Source organism: Bradysia coprophila (assembly GCF_014529535.1).
Source record: "Bradysia coprophila strain Holo2 chromosome X unlocalized genomic scaffold, BU_Bcop_v1 contig_26, whole genome shotgun sequence".
NCBI classification, from domain to species: domain Eukaryota; kingdom Metazoa; phylum Arthropoda; class Insecta; order Diptera; family Sciaridae; genus Bradysia; species Bradysia coprophila.
Window position 1 is genome coordinate 374,492 of NW_023503313.1, and position 19,867 is coordinate 394,358.

Sequence of the window (19,867 nt, forward strand, 5' to 3'; positions counted from 1 at the left end):
AAATGAGAGATTGTTTCGTGTTGCAGCAATTTTTTTTTGTAGTTGAACAGGTTGTAGGCTCGTCGTAATTTTTAACTAATTGCAATCTCTGCCCAAAACCGATAAATGTAAACTTTACATTGTAAAGGTAGTATCATATCATACACACACTTTTCTAGGCATTAAAGGCCTGCACGTTCTAACAGTTTGGTCAAGTGGTATACATATACATTCGACGAAGTTTTTATTGTAATTTTCTCACATCAAATGACTGCTCCACGCATTTTCTCCTCCGGTTTCTATTTTATCAGATGGAGTACGTTTTCAGCTTCTTGGTTTGTATATGCAGGAATGTTCTGAAAAAGAGGACAAGGTTCTTGCAGCTCATTGGATTATCGAAAATAGTTTTGTTTTTTTCCTTGCGAATAATGTACGGAAAAGGCAAACTGTGCCAATAATAAGTAATCGAAAGTCCGTTGTGAGTATTTTCTAAATTAAATTTTTATTAATTGTATTGTCTATGTACAAACTTATCATAGATTTCTATGCAAGCAAGGGCTCATTCATCTTAACTAAACTTTAAAAGCAAAAATCAAATGCGTTCGAACCGAATGGCAATTTTGTTGTATTCACCTCTTTAAATATTTTAATTAAATCCGATTTATTATCTTAACATAGCTGGATGCCAACAATTTTGTTTCGGGAAATTTTGTATTCTTCTTGACTCTTGTTACATTAAAATAGCCATTCTTTGGGATAAAGTAACAAGTGCGAGTTTCATCGTTGGATTATATTAATCTGACAAGATAAGTAACCATTCGCAGGCGGCACATTACAAGTTTAATATTTAAGTCTTTACCTAACAACTGGGTAATTGTTAAGATACGTATTTGTCATCGCTATCGATAACAGATGACAGACCGTCTGCGAGAGGTTCGATGTGTGGTTTCTGGTTTGTTTCACAGCTTTCCAAGCTTTATCATCTTCAGCAGCATTTTTGTTTTAAATCGCAAAATTTGTCATGAGCTGAGCTGAACTTTGACAGGCAATCAAGGGGTTTTAGAACCGTTAAAAAATTCTATTTTTAACTATTTTCAATGTTTCAAAATGCATACGGTTCCTACACAGAGAAAGATTTGTTAAGTAAACTAGCGATTCATGAAAATTGGCTACAGCCATGAATTCAGACACTAATCTAAGAAATATGTCCGTAATACTTTTCTCATTATTTCAATTTTTATTTACCGAATCTTTGTCTACAATCTCCTTGGTCCTTAAACTATCGGGGAAGTGTGATGTGACTCATTTCATTGGCAAGTGGTGGAATAATTTAACTTTTTAAATTAAAGAAATGGAAACGATTGTGCATCAGTGAGTGATTGATTTCGTTCTAGAATTATTTAAAAAAAAATGTGTGCGTCGCAGTTCCTAAATAAAACTGACAAACCATTGACACCTAACTAAAAATAAATTAATAAATTAACACATTTGAACATTCAAACCGCGCAGCAAAACTCTCAATAATTGTGATGACATAGAACGGCAATTATTTACAAAAGAATATGAATCTTCACGTTGCGTATCTATTACTTTTGGAATGCTAAAATGAATGAATTTATTTACGTTGATGTACCGTTGACGTGTTGTACGCTACACTCTTTGTTATTCTCAATCCATTGAAATCTCCCTGATTTACGAGCCCGTAGAAATTCTCATTTCCAGGGAACGCATACTTGGGGGTTTTAGCTCGATGATTGTAGATCGTTTCTGGTCGTTCGCCGGTGTTTAATGATGTGAACGGATTTTTTACAGCCTTGTTAATAATGCCAACTGATTCGTATTGATACGGCTGACTGATGCCGTCGAAATACGTACTTTGGAGATAAGATCCAGATTGTTTGGGCGGTATTTGTAAGGTAGTGTGGGTGTGTTGTGATTTGTATCCACCGTAATGGTTCGAGTTGATTGGAGACACATGTGACGGTTGAATACTTTCAATACGAAGAATGCGGGTATTTACTTCGGTCGGTTCTAGATTCTTCAGGAAAAATCGATGGAATTTGGATGAAAGGACGTACAAGGAAGATGGATCACTGGCTTGAATTCGCATATCGGCAACAAACTGGAATTGATCCGCATCGTAGGACAACACTCTGTCAATTTTCGTAAGTTAATTTTTTTGTGCCATGTAAGAATCGAAAGCCTTAAATCACGAACCTCTGTTGATTTGTACTGGGATTCCATTTTGCTACCGCTGTTTCAGTCATCGGACTAAAGAAAATTGATCCGTCAATGGGTGATACCTCTAAGCCGATTCCTTGTGACGATTTCTTTCCAACTAATTTAACTGGCAGTTCAACGCCGAATGGTAACGGCCCTGCTCGGAGGGCAGCCGTTGTTATAGAAAACAATCTGTGAAGAAAAGTTTTTTGTTTAGCTCAAACTGCGCCGATTTGAGAAAACAAATTTCAATTACCGATCAGTGGCTAATGGCTGGAAGTATACTGTACCCGCATTAGCATCGAAAGCCATTCCAACAATTCCGTCCATCAGAGTGAATCGATGTCCGAGTATACTTGACTGAGCGAAATTGGGATCGGGGTACATGGCTGGATGAGATAGTCTCCAGGTCAGGTCACGGCCGCTGTCGTATACGACAATAGCTACAGAAATGGTGCAAAGTTTTCGGTTACAATTAGACATTTCGACTGTTATAAAATGAGTAATTTTCCAGTCCGTCAAATTGTTTCAATTACAAAATTTTAATTGTGCGTACTCATAATAAGAGATTGCGGTTTACCTCATCGAATACCCATTTTAATTATCAATTATTCATAATCATTTCCACATGAGCCATTTTTCTGCGTTATACGCCTGACATAACCTCAGGCAATTTCAATTCTAATGTATACCGTATAACAGATGTGTAGCGATGGTTGTAATTGACAATAAATTAAAGAAAGAAAGAAAGACACAACAGCAACAAATCCATTTACCTGGCTCAACTGTATCGGTTATATAGATGTAAACATCGTCACAGTGATTTTCCGGTCTAGAAGTCGTCTCATCAATGACCATATTTGTATAGAGAGTTTCACCTCTGATAACTTCACGGGGAAAATCGATTCTGCAAATTTTTTTATTCGAAAATAAAACCGTTCGTTTCACGACAATAATTTTTTGCAGTCTTTGCAGTTGAGTTATTTTTTTCTCAAATTATTTTTGTTACCTTCGGACCACTTGGTCTGTATTGAGATCGATAACCAAGATTTTCGGCGGACATGTCACTTCAAAATCTTCCAGTGATCTCGATACACCTAAGCAAAAAGGGTCATTGCAAATTATTGAATTCAATTCGTTGTTGTCTCTTCTATTTCACCTGCATCCAGAGCCCACAGTCGATTACACGAGTCAATTCTCATTCGATACACAGAAACCAGACCAATTTCGGAACAATTGTATTCCTTTTTACCAGCACTGTGATATTGCCAGTTAGGATAAGCCTTGCGTAAACATGAATTTATTAAAATCGAACATCAACATTCGTACACTTGAGCCCAACGCATTCATACCTCTAAAATTGGTGAGTCGCCAATGTTATTTCTCGGTATAGTGCTGATCGTTGCAGGAACGCCGGAAAATAATCGCGGTGTAGCCAAGAAAAGGCGATCGTGTCCAACAGCAATGCCTGTTGCAACCACATTCTCTGGATTGTAATATTCTAAATCATTGGCCGGAAAATCCCATGGGAAATTGTAGGCTAGTAAACTCCATTGTTTTGTCGTTTCAACGTTTGCTGTCGGTTGCTGTAATTCAGCTGATGCCACGGTGAAAAGGATTATGGCAACTACAAGAATCATGGCAACTATTTGATTTTAGGGGATGAGGGTCTGAAAATTTGAAACGGAGTAGCGATATTATTTCAAGTGTTCCAGCAATGCACTTCAAGTAAAAGTGGTTCGAGTGAAAGCTGCCAAATAGAGTACTATTTTGTATGAAAACGTTTTTCATATTTTTTTACAATGTGAAAATTTGTTTGATACACTCTCCCGTTGCGTGTAGAGCTCCAGCTGCTCCACTCATGCTTGAAGTGCGTTGATTCAATACATAATGCATTATGTGTTTCGTCATTGACAATGTTAACCTGTTACATAGGGTAAGGATATGTAACCAGTATTATTATCTTATCTTATTGCTTCCAACGATCAAAGCATTTTTAATCGTTGGTTTCAGATCTTGTACTTCATTTTTTTTAACACCCATTTTACTATTTGAAGGACCATATTACCCAGAACTTGTCATTATTTTTGTCGTCGTTATCGATAACAGATCCCTTTCGTCAGAAATAATTTAGGTCTGAGCAAGGTGAAGCCACTGTTAGTATTGTTAGCAACAACTGAAAGACTAATAAGAATAGATTTTGAAAGCTTACACAAATGGTAACCGTATCACTATTATACTGGTTTAATTGTATACAATCTTCTACTCCGTATGATTAAAAGTAAAAAATGATTCTTCCCATCTACACTACACACCGAAAGCGGTTGATTTTAAATCGATGATGACGTTTCCCTATTTTTTGTCACAATCTTTGTTACTTGAATCAATAGAGAATTAGTAGTTCAGCAAATATATTGATCCTTCATCTAATGGATGAACTGCTCGGATCCTGAGATCTAGTCGCTCTGCATTCAAATCGAAGAACTGATCACCAAACACCATTCAAACTAATTTTAAACCGATCTCACGAAATATCGGGCTCGTGTTGATTAAGAGTGATACCGCCAAAACATCGAATAAAATCAGACATTTTGGGGCACGAGGTCACAGATATCATTGACTTATGCGAGTAAAACGTAGTACTACGTTTGGTGAACTTTATTTTGTTGTCGACGCTCGAGGTCATGAAGTAAGGGTCTGTCAAAACGGGCCCAAAATCGTTTTCTCGCGATTAGTCGAGTAAAACCATTTTGCGAAAAAAACTTTTTTAGCTAGCCTTGTAGGCCTTGAAGAGACGCACATTTTGAGTATACACACCACCATGTTGACCTGTTGGTGATATCAATCATTTTCAGTGAAAAAATTGGTGATTTTCCCAAGTCCCTGGCCGGCTTCAGTGACATAAGTCCGAGACATGGTATGTATGGCTAGAGAGCCTAGCCTCTGTAGTCCTATATTTCGGAAAAGTATACAAAACTGTTCGAGATGACCTCGGGATGAGTTAGTATGATCAACAGTACATTTTGGAGATCAGTCCAAATAATTGTCATTAATAGGCGAAGCTGGGAGATGACCAAAGGCATTTTTTTTTTTATAAAATAGACTTTATTATCATAGTAGGAGTGTGAATTTTTAACTTGCGCAAAATGAAACACTTTAATTACGCCGAAAATATTAAATGTAGAAAAAAAATGGTCGAAAATATGTTTTTGGTGAGTCGTTAAACTTCGCCGACCAAGAAAAATTGTGTGAATCAATAAATAAATTTATTCGATTATTGCTCAAATGCGTTTAAATTCTTTTTGAAAATCGTCTTAGAAGTGTTAGCAAAATCACTCAATCGAGACGCTCATAATCATACTATGTCATACCATGGTTCCATTATTGTGCGATACATTATACGCAATTCTCGTCGAAATCGGCGATTAGAGTCAGCACTTACAATGTTTCCAATTTGATTGATAACGATTTTCAATGAGACATGAGTACAAATAAAAAATCTCTTTAAGTCGAACCAATTGTTCGGATTAAAATGTTCACCATGCAATAAAGACGACCCATCATGATGATGATGATGGCATCATAATATGAACATTTGTGAAAATAATTTTTATTACATAAGCTTTAGCAGTCGAAAGTTTAAAACATGAGTCGGAAGCCGTTACAATAAAATTAACAATTTAATTACAACGAAAAGTACGTTAAGCTGTCTGCTTGAGTATAAATATCATTATTTGTAAAAACGTAATTTACTTCGGGTAATGTAATAAGCACTCATTTACTTTGATTTATGAACTTATGCTGTGCTTTTTTCGTACATTTTTTACATGTCTGAACTTCAATCAATGAATGTAGTGCATAGTAATGTTATACTTATTTCATATCTACAAAAATTCAAAGATTCGAACAGACAAGACATGCAAACTATATAATTTTCGATTCATGAAAAGTGATACTTTCGATGGTCTGTCTATGTACGTACATATCATTCGATTCTATTACATAAAAACGTTTCGTTTTCTTTTTCTAAAATTAAAAGATCGGTCGAACTTTTTTTTCTGCGTTTGTTGTTGATGCGTAACATAGTTTTCGTGTAAACTATATTATAATGTATGTCTGAGAAGGGTGTGACGGAATATCAAGGTTGAAAAATTAATAATTGTGAGAATGTAAAGGAATTTATTTTAAAAAAAACGAAAACAAAAACATTACCGTAAACTTACAGTTTTTATTGACCTTGCAAAGTATTTCATTTAAAAAAAAAATCCAATTTTACAATATGATAGCGATTCAATTTTGCAATAAAATTGTTTAAAGCCAACGTTTTTTTCTTTTCAGTTTATTTAAATTAAATTCACATTGTTTGGGTTCGGGTATGCCTTAATGTTCATTTAATTTGCACTATTGAAGCTTTGTAACATTATAAAATAATGGCTCATGAACTTGTACATTCACCTGATAAACTAGAGCGTAAACACCTACAACTATACGACAACAAGATGTGTTGCCACTTTAATTATTATTATTGGCCAATTAGCAATCAGATTACAAATCAAGGCAATTAATTTTCACAAAAATTTTTATTCGGTGTGCTACAGCCAGCGACAGGTTTGGAAAAACAATTAAAAGAGATAATCAACATTGCAAATAAGCACCGCTTGACTCAAATTAATGAGCCAAAGTGGTAGAAAAAATTGTCTTGTTGATATTATGATGTTGGTTGTTTTGGCTGATATGTAGAAGAAAAAAAAGGTAACGAAATGGAAATCTAATTGCTTTGTCAATTAAGAATTTTTACATGCTTCAGACACGCAAGTATGCTAAGCAAGTACGTTACGCCGAACTATTGTTTTCTCGTAAGACCAATATTACACCATACATTTAATTCAATCCACGCGTTTAGTGGTTATGGTTTGTAGCGCTGCATAAAAAAACGGTCGAATTCGATATTTTGAATTTTTGTATGGGCATTCAAATTCAAAAGTTGATATCTCCGTTGTTTTTAAAGAATAATAGCCAGATTTTGCATCTTTTATGGAGTTATCGATTAACATACTCATTTGTGTAAAATAATTAGAAGACAATTTTTACTCAACATTTCACACAAATGATCGATTAAACTCAATAAAAGATACTAACCTAGCAAAATCTGGCTCTTATTCTTTAAAAACAACGGAGACATCAACGTTTGAATGTGAATTTACATACAAAAATTCAAAATATCGGATTTGACCGCTTGTTAACACAGCGCTACAAAACATTCCACTAAACGCGTGGATTGACACAACATTTCTCCTGACATTTTTTTAACATCCACATGAAAGTTTCGTCAACGTTTCGCTCTTCTGCTTCATAAAAAGATGAAATTGAACGTCATACAATTCCGTAGATTATTCCTTTGACTGTAAGTCATGGGTTTTACAAAAGAAAATACACCATATGTAACACATTCACTATGATTAAATGTTAAAATTTTGTGCCCTTTGTTAACACGATAACTTGAGTAAATCTCGACCGATTTTCAATTTTTTTTTTTAATCGACGAAGTATTGAAATCCTCAGGTCAAGTTCGAAAATGGGCGGTATCGGTTCAACCATCTGGTGGTAATTCTCGAAAAAGACCTTTTCTGGTCTTTGTTAACACGATAACTGGAGCAAAGTTCAACCGATTTTCAAAAACTTTTTTTTATTCTACGAAGTATTGAAATCCTCAGGCTAAGTTCGAAAATGGGTGGTATCGGTTCAACCATCTGGTGGTAGTTCTCGAAAGAAGCCTTTTCTGTTCTTTGTTAACACGATAACTGGAGCAAAGTTCAACCGATTTTCAAAAACTTTTTTTTATTCGACGAAGTATTGAAATCCTCAGGTCAAGTTCGAACATGGGTGGTATCGGTTCAACCATCTCGTGGTAGTTCTCGAAAGAAGCCTTTTTTGTTCTTTGTTAACACGATAACTGGAGCAAAGTTCAACCGATTTTCAAAAACTTTTTTTTATTCGACGAAGTATTGAAATCCTCAGGCTAAGTTCGAAAATGGGTGGTATCGGTTCAACCATCTGGTGGTAGTTCTCGAAAGAAGCCTTTTCTGCTCTTTGTCAACACGACAACTGAAATAATTCTCAACCGATTTAAAAAAAAATGTTTGGTGGAGAATGGAATTAATTCCTGAGGTTAGGTTCTAAGATAGATTATGTTGGTCTAACGAACAAACTGATGTTGCTAAGAGAATTTTTGTATCGCAATGATATTTTTCTTGTAAACAAAACCAGAGCGAAGCGAGGGCCGCAAATCAAACGAGTTTAAGTTTCATGGAAAACATGTGTCATTTTGACAAATAGATACATTTTGTTGAACACATTCATTACAGTTTGTTTGAAATGTCAACTTTGAAGAAAAAAAAAAGTTTTTATCAGGTTGACATTTCAAACAATCTGTAATGAGTCTGTTCAATGAAAAGCATCTGCCTTAGTGATTAACTCAGAAGTGACTTAACCTGTTCTTTCAGAGCCTTCCGAAAATGGGTGGTATCGGTTCAACCTTCTGGGAGTCTTGTTATGTGACTTTGCATTGTAAACAAAACCGAATAAATAGAACCAAAATTAAAGAGTGTGAAGTTTGCGGCCAGAGCGAAGCGAGGGCCGCAATTCACATAACGTATTTCATTTTTGTTTTAGTGAAAATGTTTGTGAAGTTTACTGTTGTGAGTTTTTGTGCAAAAGTGAATGAATGGGTTGAGGTTTGAATTTGTTATTTCATTAAAATGTTGATTTTTGTTCTTCTTTTTGGTTTCATTTGTTTGCTTGATTTTTTACAAAAAGTTTACCCTCCCTACTGTAGAGCGCACACAATAACAAAACTCTCGACACTGTCGTTCCTGACGAGTCCCCCAGTGTTCTGTTTCCACATAAAATTCACGGGAATTTTATAGAAGTGAACTAGTGAGTTTTGAGATTAGCTGGACGAAACGGTGTCTCTAGGTACTTTAGGGATAAAGCGACTTAGACAATTTGATTTTGATCGGTTTAACGTAATTTTGACTTAACGACGACAGAGATTTGGCCTTTTTGCGTTGTTTTCTGATTTGTCGAAATACGTCAGACGAATGGTTCGCGATTAGTATAATAGCTTCGCGCTGTGGGATAGTGCTAATGTTAGAAATAGTCCGTTGCGCAATTGTAACGTTAAAAAGCACTTCGCATATGTCAGAGTCACGGATGTTTGCAAAATTTATGCAATCAACCTTAATATGGTGAATCTGTTCATGATGTGTCTGAAATATTCTTAGATACTGGGGCATTTTATGTACAACGTTTCGAAGATTTTCAGTGAAAGTAAACAGAATTAAATCATCAATGAGAAATTTATTAGACCGTTCTAGTAGTTCTTCTTCTAAATGTGTTTTTATGGCCATCAACATTCACAATTACATTTCATTGAAATAAATCAATAAATCATTGCTAAAAATACTATTGAGAAGCTCAGACAAACAGTCAAGGGATCTGACCCACCCAACAGGTGGGGCCTAGTATCTACGCGTTAAAGAGCAGCGATGTAAAGGTATACCAACATGTTTTAGGTAAACAAAATTGTACGCATTATCGTTGAAAAGTTTACGCCGACCGCATTTTTTACGAGAATATCAATCTAAAGAAAAGAGAAAAGGAAGGACCTGTACCTGCAACTTGCAATTATGGTACTGGAAACCTTGAGAACCTGCATATTAAATTGATCTGACTTGACTGGTTATAAGAAAAGATTGAATTTAGAGATTAATGAACCAAAGGTCAGTGGTATAGAGTTTATCACAAGGATATGGCGGGATGTATAAAATGCATTTGTTTTCTCGATTTTAAGTAACTGGCTTGGACAACGGTAATTTGTAATGTTGAAAACAACACCCAAGTATAAAATAAGCAAAACAAAAAGTTAACCGACAGTCGTACAAAAATAAGTTCAAGTTTCAATCTGCAACTCTGTGTGAAGATAAATTTATATTTTTGAATTAGTTATACCTAATGACCTAACGTACTTCGGGTGTTAATCATCATGTTAAATTAGACCAATTAACTTTTAAATAATTTGATTTTTTTTTTTAAATATTTCGTTGAAGTTTAAGTTCGTTATAGACGATATTTCAAACTTCATTTTCGGAATATTTTGTCTAAACGGCCGTATCTCATGAATTTACATGTCAAATTAAGCATATACTAATGTATATTGCTCTTTACCGCTTAGTATAATGGCAGTATGTTGATCAAACCTACCCGACCACACTCCGAAATCGTTTCGTAGACGAATTGGTCATTCTATTTAATTTGCACCGAAATGAATAGCATTCTACCTAATTATCTTATTGCAGTTTTCTTGGTATTTACTCTGGTTAATAACATTTAATTGCAGTCTTGCTTAATACGTTAACATTTACAGTATTTAAATACCATGGTGCTACAAAACAATGGCAATACGTGTGCACACGGTGTGTACAATTTGATTTGCAAAAGTTGATACAAGATTTATGGTTTTTTTTTAAAGTAAGGTGTGAATGATATAACGATATTTCGCCAGAAGACACGAAAAGTTATGAAGAAATTTTGATCGAAAGGAGATGACAATGAAGAAGTGACTTTAAACTCACACATTTTATATTCCATGCCAGCAATAAAAACAAAAACAAAAGAATGAGATTTCGTTGTTAATATAGATGTAAAGTGATGATGAACGGGATAAGCTTGTTTACATCTGATAAAAGTGAAAATTTGTTTATCTTCGAGGAAAAAGTATACCTCTCGAGCTGAGGGCAAGCCGCAGAACATATAAAAATTTTACACCAGAAAAATAACGATGTACTTTCAGCATGACAAACATTTACGTGTGAGACTCATGTACTTCATCTTCTACGTAGAAGGTACATTTTTACGTCTTACTTGTATATTTGCTCAACTATTGTCAACACGATCAATGCTCGATAGCAAATTATACGAGCGAGACGTAACGTTGTACTTACGAAATACATTATTTGAGTTTCAACAACGCACCATCGTTTGCTTATCCACAATCGGACTTGGGCTCGAAACAGATCGTTCTGACCTGATCTGAATCTGAATAAAGGCGATCTGAAAATTTCCGATTCAGATCCAGATCTCAGGCGGCTTGACCTGATCTGATCTGAAATCTGAAAATTGGAAGCAGATCTGATCTGATTTATCTGAAATCTGAAAATTTGAATCTGGAAATTTTCGAACCAATCTGAAATCTGAAAAGCAGTATGTTTAAACAAATGCTAATTAATTAGAAATTCTTCAACTGCAAGTTGCAAGGCTCCGTGAGTGCTGGGGAACTAATAAAATCAAAAATATTTCTATAATAGATTCAAGTTTTCAGGCTTCAGATCAGAATCAGATCAGATCAAAATTTTTAGATCAGATTCAGATCGGGTAAATTTCAGATCAATCTGAAAAAAATTCAGATTGATCTAATCTGTTCCGAGTTCTAAATCGGACAGTGTATCATACATTCGACTTACATACTTTTTATGCAAATGCTGGTGTTTCGGTCTTACATGTGAATAGTAATCGTCCTATCGGAATTTTCCATTTTTTAATCAACATTTGACCCCGTTCAAATGCTATAATGCATGAAACATATTTTATCATCATTTGTTATCGACAATGGTACAAAATGAAACAACGAGCTGTGACTAGTGTCCCTATAAATTAGTTATCGGCCGATGTAACAGATCGCGACAATGCTAAGGCTCACTATTGATAAAAGAATTTCATAGCTTAACTAAGCGTATCTACAGACCAAATGAAAATTTTTGAATGGAAACTCCATGTGCGAAAATTTTGCATTTCAAATTCAAACCTTTTTCAAGAGCACTATTCAACATTCACCGTTTCGCTATTATATTTTAAAACTCGTTATGACATGGTTAAATAAACTGTGTCCAGTCTACGACACCATCGTTAAATAATCGAGAAAACAATTTGACAATAATTTAATAAATTTATTAGAATACTTTCTCCTATATAGACCAGCGTTATACAATTTCATGTTTAGAGTGAACATTTTATATATTTATTTAACGGAGATCTTTTATAGTGATGTAGTACACAAAACACATGTTCGAATAGAGTTTGCAATTATTTCTGGCTCAATTTATTTTTATTTTTATTTATTCCAATGAGTTTAATAATCATTTACAAGTAGACATCACAATCATTCCAGTCAGTTAGTTATACTTCAAACACTTTTTCAAAATTCAAATCTCAAATACTCAATTAGACTTGACAATATCAAAAACCATTGACGCGACACACATTTTGACTCGCATTAAATATTCAGATTTTAATTGTTTTTCAATCGAAGATAATTCTAAAATTATTTTTTTCCTTCAAAAGGTTCATATATGTATATGAATGTACGTGCCATTATACTCTATTTACCTTCACTGTCCGTACGTGCGAGTCTAATGGTATCATAAATATAATTAATCGTTCAACATTCACATTAAAAATCGGCGTTTACGGCTTTAATTTAAATAAAATAATTACCAATTACATGCTATATTAATATCGTTTGTGCGTTCTCGCGCAGTATAATATAAAGTGATAAATGAAAATGTCCGCAAAATTAGGATTGAGCCGACTTGTAAAATTAATTATTCATCGCACATTAATGGTAATTTTATTAACAAAATGAACATTTTCACTCACGAAAGTACGGCTGTTTTTTTCGTGTGTGAAGAGACAGACAGTTTGAATGTTAGATTACGGATTACCTCTGATGGTATATTTTTCAACATCAATTACAGTCAGAAATAAAATTCATCGTTTTCGATCGACTTATGGAATTTGTAGGTACAACAATTTTGGTTGAGAATTTTGCTACATTTTCACACAGACGTGTGATTTTACAACTAAACGATTTTATTTGAGTGATTGTCTTGAATATTTTTAATTGATAATTCGACAATCTGTATCATCAACCGGGATAGCTTCTTATTTTTTTTATATCAAACTTATATCGTGCTCACTCTATTTTTTGTCGAACTCTATTCCGCTAACATCTCTTTCTTTTTGTCGAGTTCCGTGTCAAAATGTATTTTTTTAGGGTTAGAGTCAGATATATTTTGCACATATTTTAATTGTTCTAATCAACGTATGCTGATATTTGAACAAATGTATTAATCTCACATCCCTATTTTAGCCACCCGAATCATTTAAACTCCAAAGTTGCTGTCATACATTTGTTAACCATGTATGATACATACTCATTTGACAAAAATTTCCTGCTGACTTTTAGCCAGAGTCTCTTTTAGGGAATTTTAAGTTGCCACAGCTACCAAAAATTTCTAAAATTTACCAAAATTTACCTGAAATTATCAAATTACTTTCGGTGAATTTTTAAAATTACAAGAAGTTACAAAATCTACTTTCGGTAATTATTTTTGTTAATTTTTAATAATTTTCGGCAGATTTGGTAATTCAAAATTCCCTAAAATATGAACTGCTTTTCGCTACTAAATTTCTTATGTCAAGTGCTACTGTGTGTCTCAAGTGTTTGACGAAAAATAGTACATTTTCTACCTTGGTGTATATTTCGAGAATAACTTCGTATGTACAATTGTATATAACGAGCGCCAGCGAGTGTATATACAATTGTACATAAGAAGTGATTCGAGAAATATACACCAAGGTAGAACAATGTTTTATCTCCTGCAAGCTGATATTTCATACATTAGCGAAATAACCACAAAAATTTGGATTTAAAATTAATTAATTAAGCATGTTGTTTTAAAACGCATTCACAACAAAAAAAAACATCATACAGAGAATCCTTTATTTACTTACTCACACACATATACTATCCACCTCAACATTTCGTTCAAATCACATCATTCCGACTACTCTGATTATTTGATCGATGTAGAAGTGACTAACGAACCATTACCGACACCAATTGCATCGCGTTATGTGATTTGTTGGCGTAGTGGTCAGCATGTTTGGTTGATATGCTGCTGGTCCCGTGTTCGCTTCCGCCCTTCGGCGATTTTTTTTCTTTCAAATATTTAGATGGAAAGTAAATTTACCCTAGGTGGGTTATGTGTGAATTATCCAATCGTTTAGGCTGTGGTTATGTATGTGTTTGTGTTTATGTTTATATGCAGAAACGCGTAATGTATGAAATATCAGCTTGCAGGAGATAAAAATCATTTACTTCTAGAACACGAACAAAAATAGAAACCTGTACCAGTGGACAAGTTGTGAACCTCTAAAACTTTGCATCCATGCTCGCTAGTCCTATAGAGAAAACAGAACTGAGGTGTAAGTACACATATTGTACAAGTTATTAATGTGAGATTCTGCGAACATTTAAGTTTCTCTTTCAATTATTTTTGAACGACAACCGATTCTATTTAAGTTTTCACAAAAAAGACTTAAAATCAATGCAATATTAGGAGCTCACTTGCGGTGCTTTTTAACATATGTTCTATAGAACGATGTTGGTAAAGTTCGCAATGTTAACTTCTAAGAAGATGGTTGGTTCAAATTCTGAAAAAAATGAGACTGCGGGTGTGGGGAAATTGATTATGAAACTGTAATGTTGAAAGATTGTGCGCTACTTTTAATAGCTAATTATATAAGTTGATAGCGGGTCATATAATTGAGCAATGCCTAATTATCTTTTAATTGAATATCTCTGACGGCCGATCCATTTTTAGATGAAAATGTGAGTGATGTGAGTGTGAGTGTTGAACGCTTTGGACGTGCTTTACATATGCCCTTGTTTATTTCGTTTATTTCTCGTTTAATTCTCTTAATTGAAATTTTATTTCTTTTTATTTGATTCATAAGGTCGTCCTGTATAGTAAATTATCGGATTTTTCGTGTGTGGATTGTTATTAGTGCTATTTTTTCAATTTTGCTACGGATAATTTATTGTAACGTAATTGTTTACGCCTGTGCAACGTCATTTATTTGATTCGCGCGCTCACCGATTCGCGTAAGCCGATATCCAGCTGATGACAAATACCGCCTTTGTTTGTTTGTCAATTTTTTTTGCTTTTCTAACTAGTGGATTCCCGTCGCTTCTGTTTTGTTTTTTGTTTTAAATTTTGCATTTTGCATCGTCACAAAACGCTTCATATTTTTTCCATTCCAATTGAGTTTTAACGTTCAATCAAGAAAATGAATAATTGTGCTGTGTGTGACGGCTGTTTCCGGAATGGCAATCCAAATAAAATTATTTGTGATGGAGTATGTCGTCAATCCTTTCACGCTGAGTGTGTTAACTTTAGTAAAGATGCGTTATTGTGCTATCGTGAAATGCCGAATCTTCAATGGTTCTGTGACGGTTGCATAATTCAGACACGCTCGTGCAACGTTTCTTCTCCTCGATTCAATAACTTTAATTCCACCTCGTCATCATCTTATCTCCAACGAACGCTCATCGCTGCCAAAAATATGCGTAATCGTAATCGAAATCGGATTCTAAACGCTAAGTCGTCGAGTAATAACAGTTCCGTATTTTTGGTAACCCGATCAGCTAACGTTGTAAATGAAGTTACAAAGTCGAACGACTCAGTGAGTAATTCTTCGTCGGCAAACGAAATGCAACCTGAAAGTCTTTTAGTCAAGTCTCCTAGTGTATGTGGAACAAATCCACTGTCTATGATCACTCAGCCTGATGTCAATCTATCCACGGCGCAGCGTAGTAACACCGATTTTAAAGTCAATCTCACTGAACTAGGAACTCCAACCGCCGGCTCTAGTCCCTCGGCCGATGTACCGACCAAACCGTCTGTTTCTGCACAGGTATCCGATGAAGTCAAAAACCCTACAGTACGACCGCGATACGATTCAATGGGCTCACCAAATATTTCAATGCCGTACGAGAGACAAAGGGTTGTCTATGTTTCCAATTTTCATCCGTCTGTTACCGAGAAGGACGTTGTTAAGTATCTATTGCAGAAGAACGTAATATCATCGGCTGAAGACGTGTCATGCAAGATATTGCTCTCATCCTATGTAGATATAAACAGCGTTTCCTTTGTATCGTTTCGGATCACAGTTAACTCTAACATTTTTCACTCAATAGTCAATAGTAAACTGTGGCCCGACGACGTTGTAGTTCGTGAATTTATGAAACGTTAAATAACCAGTGAATTTTGAACTTTCATTTTGAACTTTAATTTCGTCTTCTTTCAAGAACTAACTTATTGTCATAATTTTAACTCAGCCTAAACCTAACCTCCGATTAAACTAAATGTTGATTGTACTGAATGGTTCTAACTCTAATCAGAATATGATTAGCCAAATCGAGTCTCACGACTTTAAAAAAAAACGAACTCCAGGTCTAGTCGACCTGTGCAAATATCTGCTGGTCTAGTCGACTGGCTGTTGCTAATCATCTCTCTTTCAGATGGGCCATTGAGTACATCCAGTCAGTCAAATTAAACAACGCAAACGAACTTAACAGTCGCCGCTGTACTCCTCAACCACGTTATAAGCATATCGTCATTATTAATGAATTTATTTAAATTATTTTAATTGTTATTTGCAAATTGTCAATTTTATTATACCGAAAGTAGTCAGGGGCCTATGCCATTGATGAAATAAATAAATAAATAAATAAAAAAAATCGGTATAAAACCTGTATGTTTATAGATAGAATAAGAGACAGTGAAGATCTAGCATAAGTGGCGAAGCATAAAACTAATAACTTAATGCAATTTACTGCATACATTTTATTAGAGTAAATCTAAATGTTCAGAGCGTTTTTTTCTTAATTAAAATTGATTGACCTAAATTATGTAACGTTTTCCTTTAAGGTATCTCAAATCATTGCTTGAAAGTCTGTGTGTTCTCTTGATGTTGTTGAGAATTTACCTTGTAATGCACTGACTTGGTGCTTGCATATATTGTAGTGATTCAAATATTATACAATTTAGTTGTAGTACATTGCATGGATATTAAATTCTCGACTCATTTCAATTTTTCTTTTTTTTCTGTTTTGTTTTGAAAATAAACTTTAAAAGAGAAAGGTACATATCGATTGCATGTTGCGCTCAGTGCACTTAATATTCATTTGGTTAAAAAAAAGACCTTTTTGTGCAGCAAGTCGTAATAAAAATGTGCATAGAGGTGACATTTAATTTAAATCAAGATCAGCGAAAATAACGACGGATCGAAATCCAACACCGCCCGTGATACTATGTGTACATATGCACACATTGATTATGCGAAGTAAAAGTGAAAATTGTAATCAACACAAGACAAGAATATAAATTTCAATTCATATTTCACTTTACGTGTAGATATGCAGACGACCTTTGTAACAATCAGGAAGCTGAAAAGGTTTCGCAAGGAAGTGAAAATCTGAAAAATGTAGACAACAAAGAATAGGTACTTGAGACTCAAACATTTTACAGACTGTTTACATTGACCAAAAAGACTTAATTGTGTGGGTTAACGCAGCGCAGAGACATAGAAATGTTGAGACGAACATTTTTTTTAAAAGAGAATATATTGGGAATAATGCACATTTCGACAACATAAACATTGTACACGGTCAATTTATAAAGAAAGTGTTTTCTAAATCTCCACGAGCCGCTACAACACTATATGTATAGCCCACGCAAATATTGTAATTGAAAATATTTTTTAACTCAAATGATTTGATTGTTTCAGTATTAATGAAAGAAAATTGCAGTCATGCATTCCTTGTTGTTATTTCAACACTCATTTTTATGGCCTTGCGCTCTCTAAAGTAGTTTCTAAGTAAATTGGAAGCCCTGACTCCTGACAAACGGTATGACGGACCGTCCATATATCTTTTTCTCACCGAATTTGTAGTTTAAGTCTGTTACTCTGAACTCAACCACTTTTTGTAAATTAACCTTTTAGAAATGTCTTGTCGTGTAGACAGCTAAGGACTGTACAAACTCATATAGAGCAGAGCATTGAGTCGAACTCATGAAGTACATGATTGGATATCAAACACTCGAAGATACTGACAGTGAAAGCCACCGATTTAATGATATTATGGAGATATGCTTGTCGTTTACAGACAAATAATATGTGTTTGTCATTATTGAGTCTATGCAATAGAAATGTAAATCAGCTGGTGAGAACAGCTGAAACAAACTTAGATCAGAAATATAGATGCATGACTGTGGTTGTTGCGACCGGTGCTTATTAAAAAGATTCATTCAATGACGGATTTCTGAAGAGTCAGAACGTTTAAAAAAAACCTGCCGCAAATGAGTGGAAAGAATAATCATTGCGGAATGTATTTCTATCCGGTGTTTAAGAATTCTTACACAGGAAATTCTAAGAACTCCATCACCGTTTTTCTCTATTTAAAATAATTACAAAATTTCTTCGGTTGCAGTTGCCGTTAAATCTCTCATTATATTCATCTGAATGTGAACCAATTGTCGAATAAAAGAAAAACTTCATAAAAAAGCGAAGTTTCCCCCCATAAACCGAAATGAACAAAATCAAAATACCGAAACGAAATGTTAACTACATTGATCGAAGAGTGTCCTTAAACAAATTTACTTACCAAATTGGTAAGCTATATACAAATTGAAGATAAAAATCGAATCAAATTAAAATTTGAAAAAATTCGGTAAAATCAAATAGAGCATCATAATTGTATCGGCTCTACGTTCACAGATTTTTCAAATTAATTTTTCTTTTGTTATACTTTACGAATTGGTAAATACCAAAATGGTTTGTTGCTGGGTAATGATTTCAAAAGAAGACAAAAAAAATAATCAAAATAATAAATCGAAAATAATAAATACAAAAAACCGATAAACACCGCCGTTTTACCAAATGGCCCACCTAATGAGGTGTTCGTTTATTTCATTCATATATCCAATAAAGAATTATCCAATACTGTTTGCTACGTGTTATAATTACTTAATTCAATTATGTAAACGATTTGAAACAATGCTCACAAAGCACTTAAAAAATAACACACAAACGAAAACACAGACACACCACTTTCTTTATTTACCTTTTTACCACGAGAAGATATAGTAAACGTTTGATCAAAATGTAATAAAAACATAAACCGCGATTCCGAGGAAATATATATGGTGAGCGAACGCGTACGAACCATATGAACTCTAAAACAAAACTGCCGTCAAAGTGAATGGAACACAAACTTTATACCGAGTAGATAAAAAAATACAAATCGCTTTTCTTAACAAAACTAATTCAAAACATTCGGCTTTATTCCAATCAAGCGTTTTGTTATTTTTTTTCGGCTGTTTTATTATTAAAAATGCATAAATATCTTATACTCTGAATTTGATTGAATGGATGTCGATATGTCTATGCAATAGTGTAACACATTTATCTCATTGTACTACCACATATGCTTATGAGCACGCATTATATGGTAATATGAACCCTTTTCATTCACGCAAAAAAAACTAACTCAATTAAAATCTGTAAAATAAAAAAAAATTATGGGTGCAATTGCCAATAAACGAGATCGCTCCGTAATTACATTTTACCAAAAATGTATCGAATTACTCAGTGTCTATATCAACCGAATGGAGTAATATTACGACTCGATTTGTGATTCATTAAAAATTATGAAAAAAATGAATTCACAAAAATGAACGTTTTAATAGTCCAACTAAGTCAAATA

The 19,867-nt window shown here is 34.2% G+C and overlaps 1 protein-coding gene across 2 annotated transcripts; it reads right to left on the reverse strand.

The window, feature by feature from the left end:
- Positions 1-693: 693 nt before the first annotated feature.
- Positions 694-19,343, reverse strand: LOC119069089 (major royal jelly protein 1-like). Of its 2 annotated transcripts, none has more exons than XM_037172977.1 (8): positions 19,226-19,343; positions 3,552-3,869; positions 3,359-3,482; positions 3,209-3,296; positions 2,976-3,106; positions 2,456-2,642; positions 2,197-2,391; positions 694-2,132 (listed from the first exon to the last, which is right to left on the reverse strand). In XM_037172977.1, the coding sequence occupies exons 2-8, from the start codon at positions 3,837-3,839 to the stop codon at positions 1,595-1,597; spliced, it is 1,551 nt and encodes a 516-aa protein (XP_037028872.1). In that variant the 5' UTR covers positions 3,840-3,869; positions 19,226-19,343; the 3' UTR covers positions 694-1,594. The 2 variants fall into 2 exon arrangements, with proteins under 2 accessions (XP_037028872.1, XP_037028873.1); XM_037172978.1 differs by lacking the exon at positions 19,226-19,343 and adding an exon at positions 19,039-19,154.
- Positions 19,344-19,867: the final 524 nt, after the last annotated feature.

Coding starts and splice junctions, on each gene's coding strand:
- LOC119069089 (XM_037172977.1), bottom strand. CDS start 3,839: ATGATTCTTGTAGTTGCCATAATCCTTTTCACCGTGGCATCAGCTGAA. Junction 3,107..3,208: donor ACAGACCAAGTGGTCCGAAG/GTAACAAAAATA, acceptor AAAAATTTGCAG/AATCGATTTTCCCCGTGAAG. Junction 2,133..2,196: donor CCCAGTACAAATCAACAGAG/GTTCGTGATTTA, acceptor GAAAATTGACAG/AGTGTTGTCCTACGATGCGG.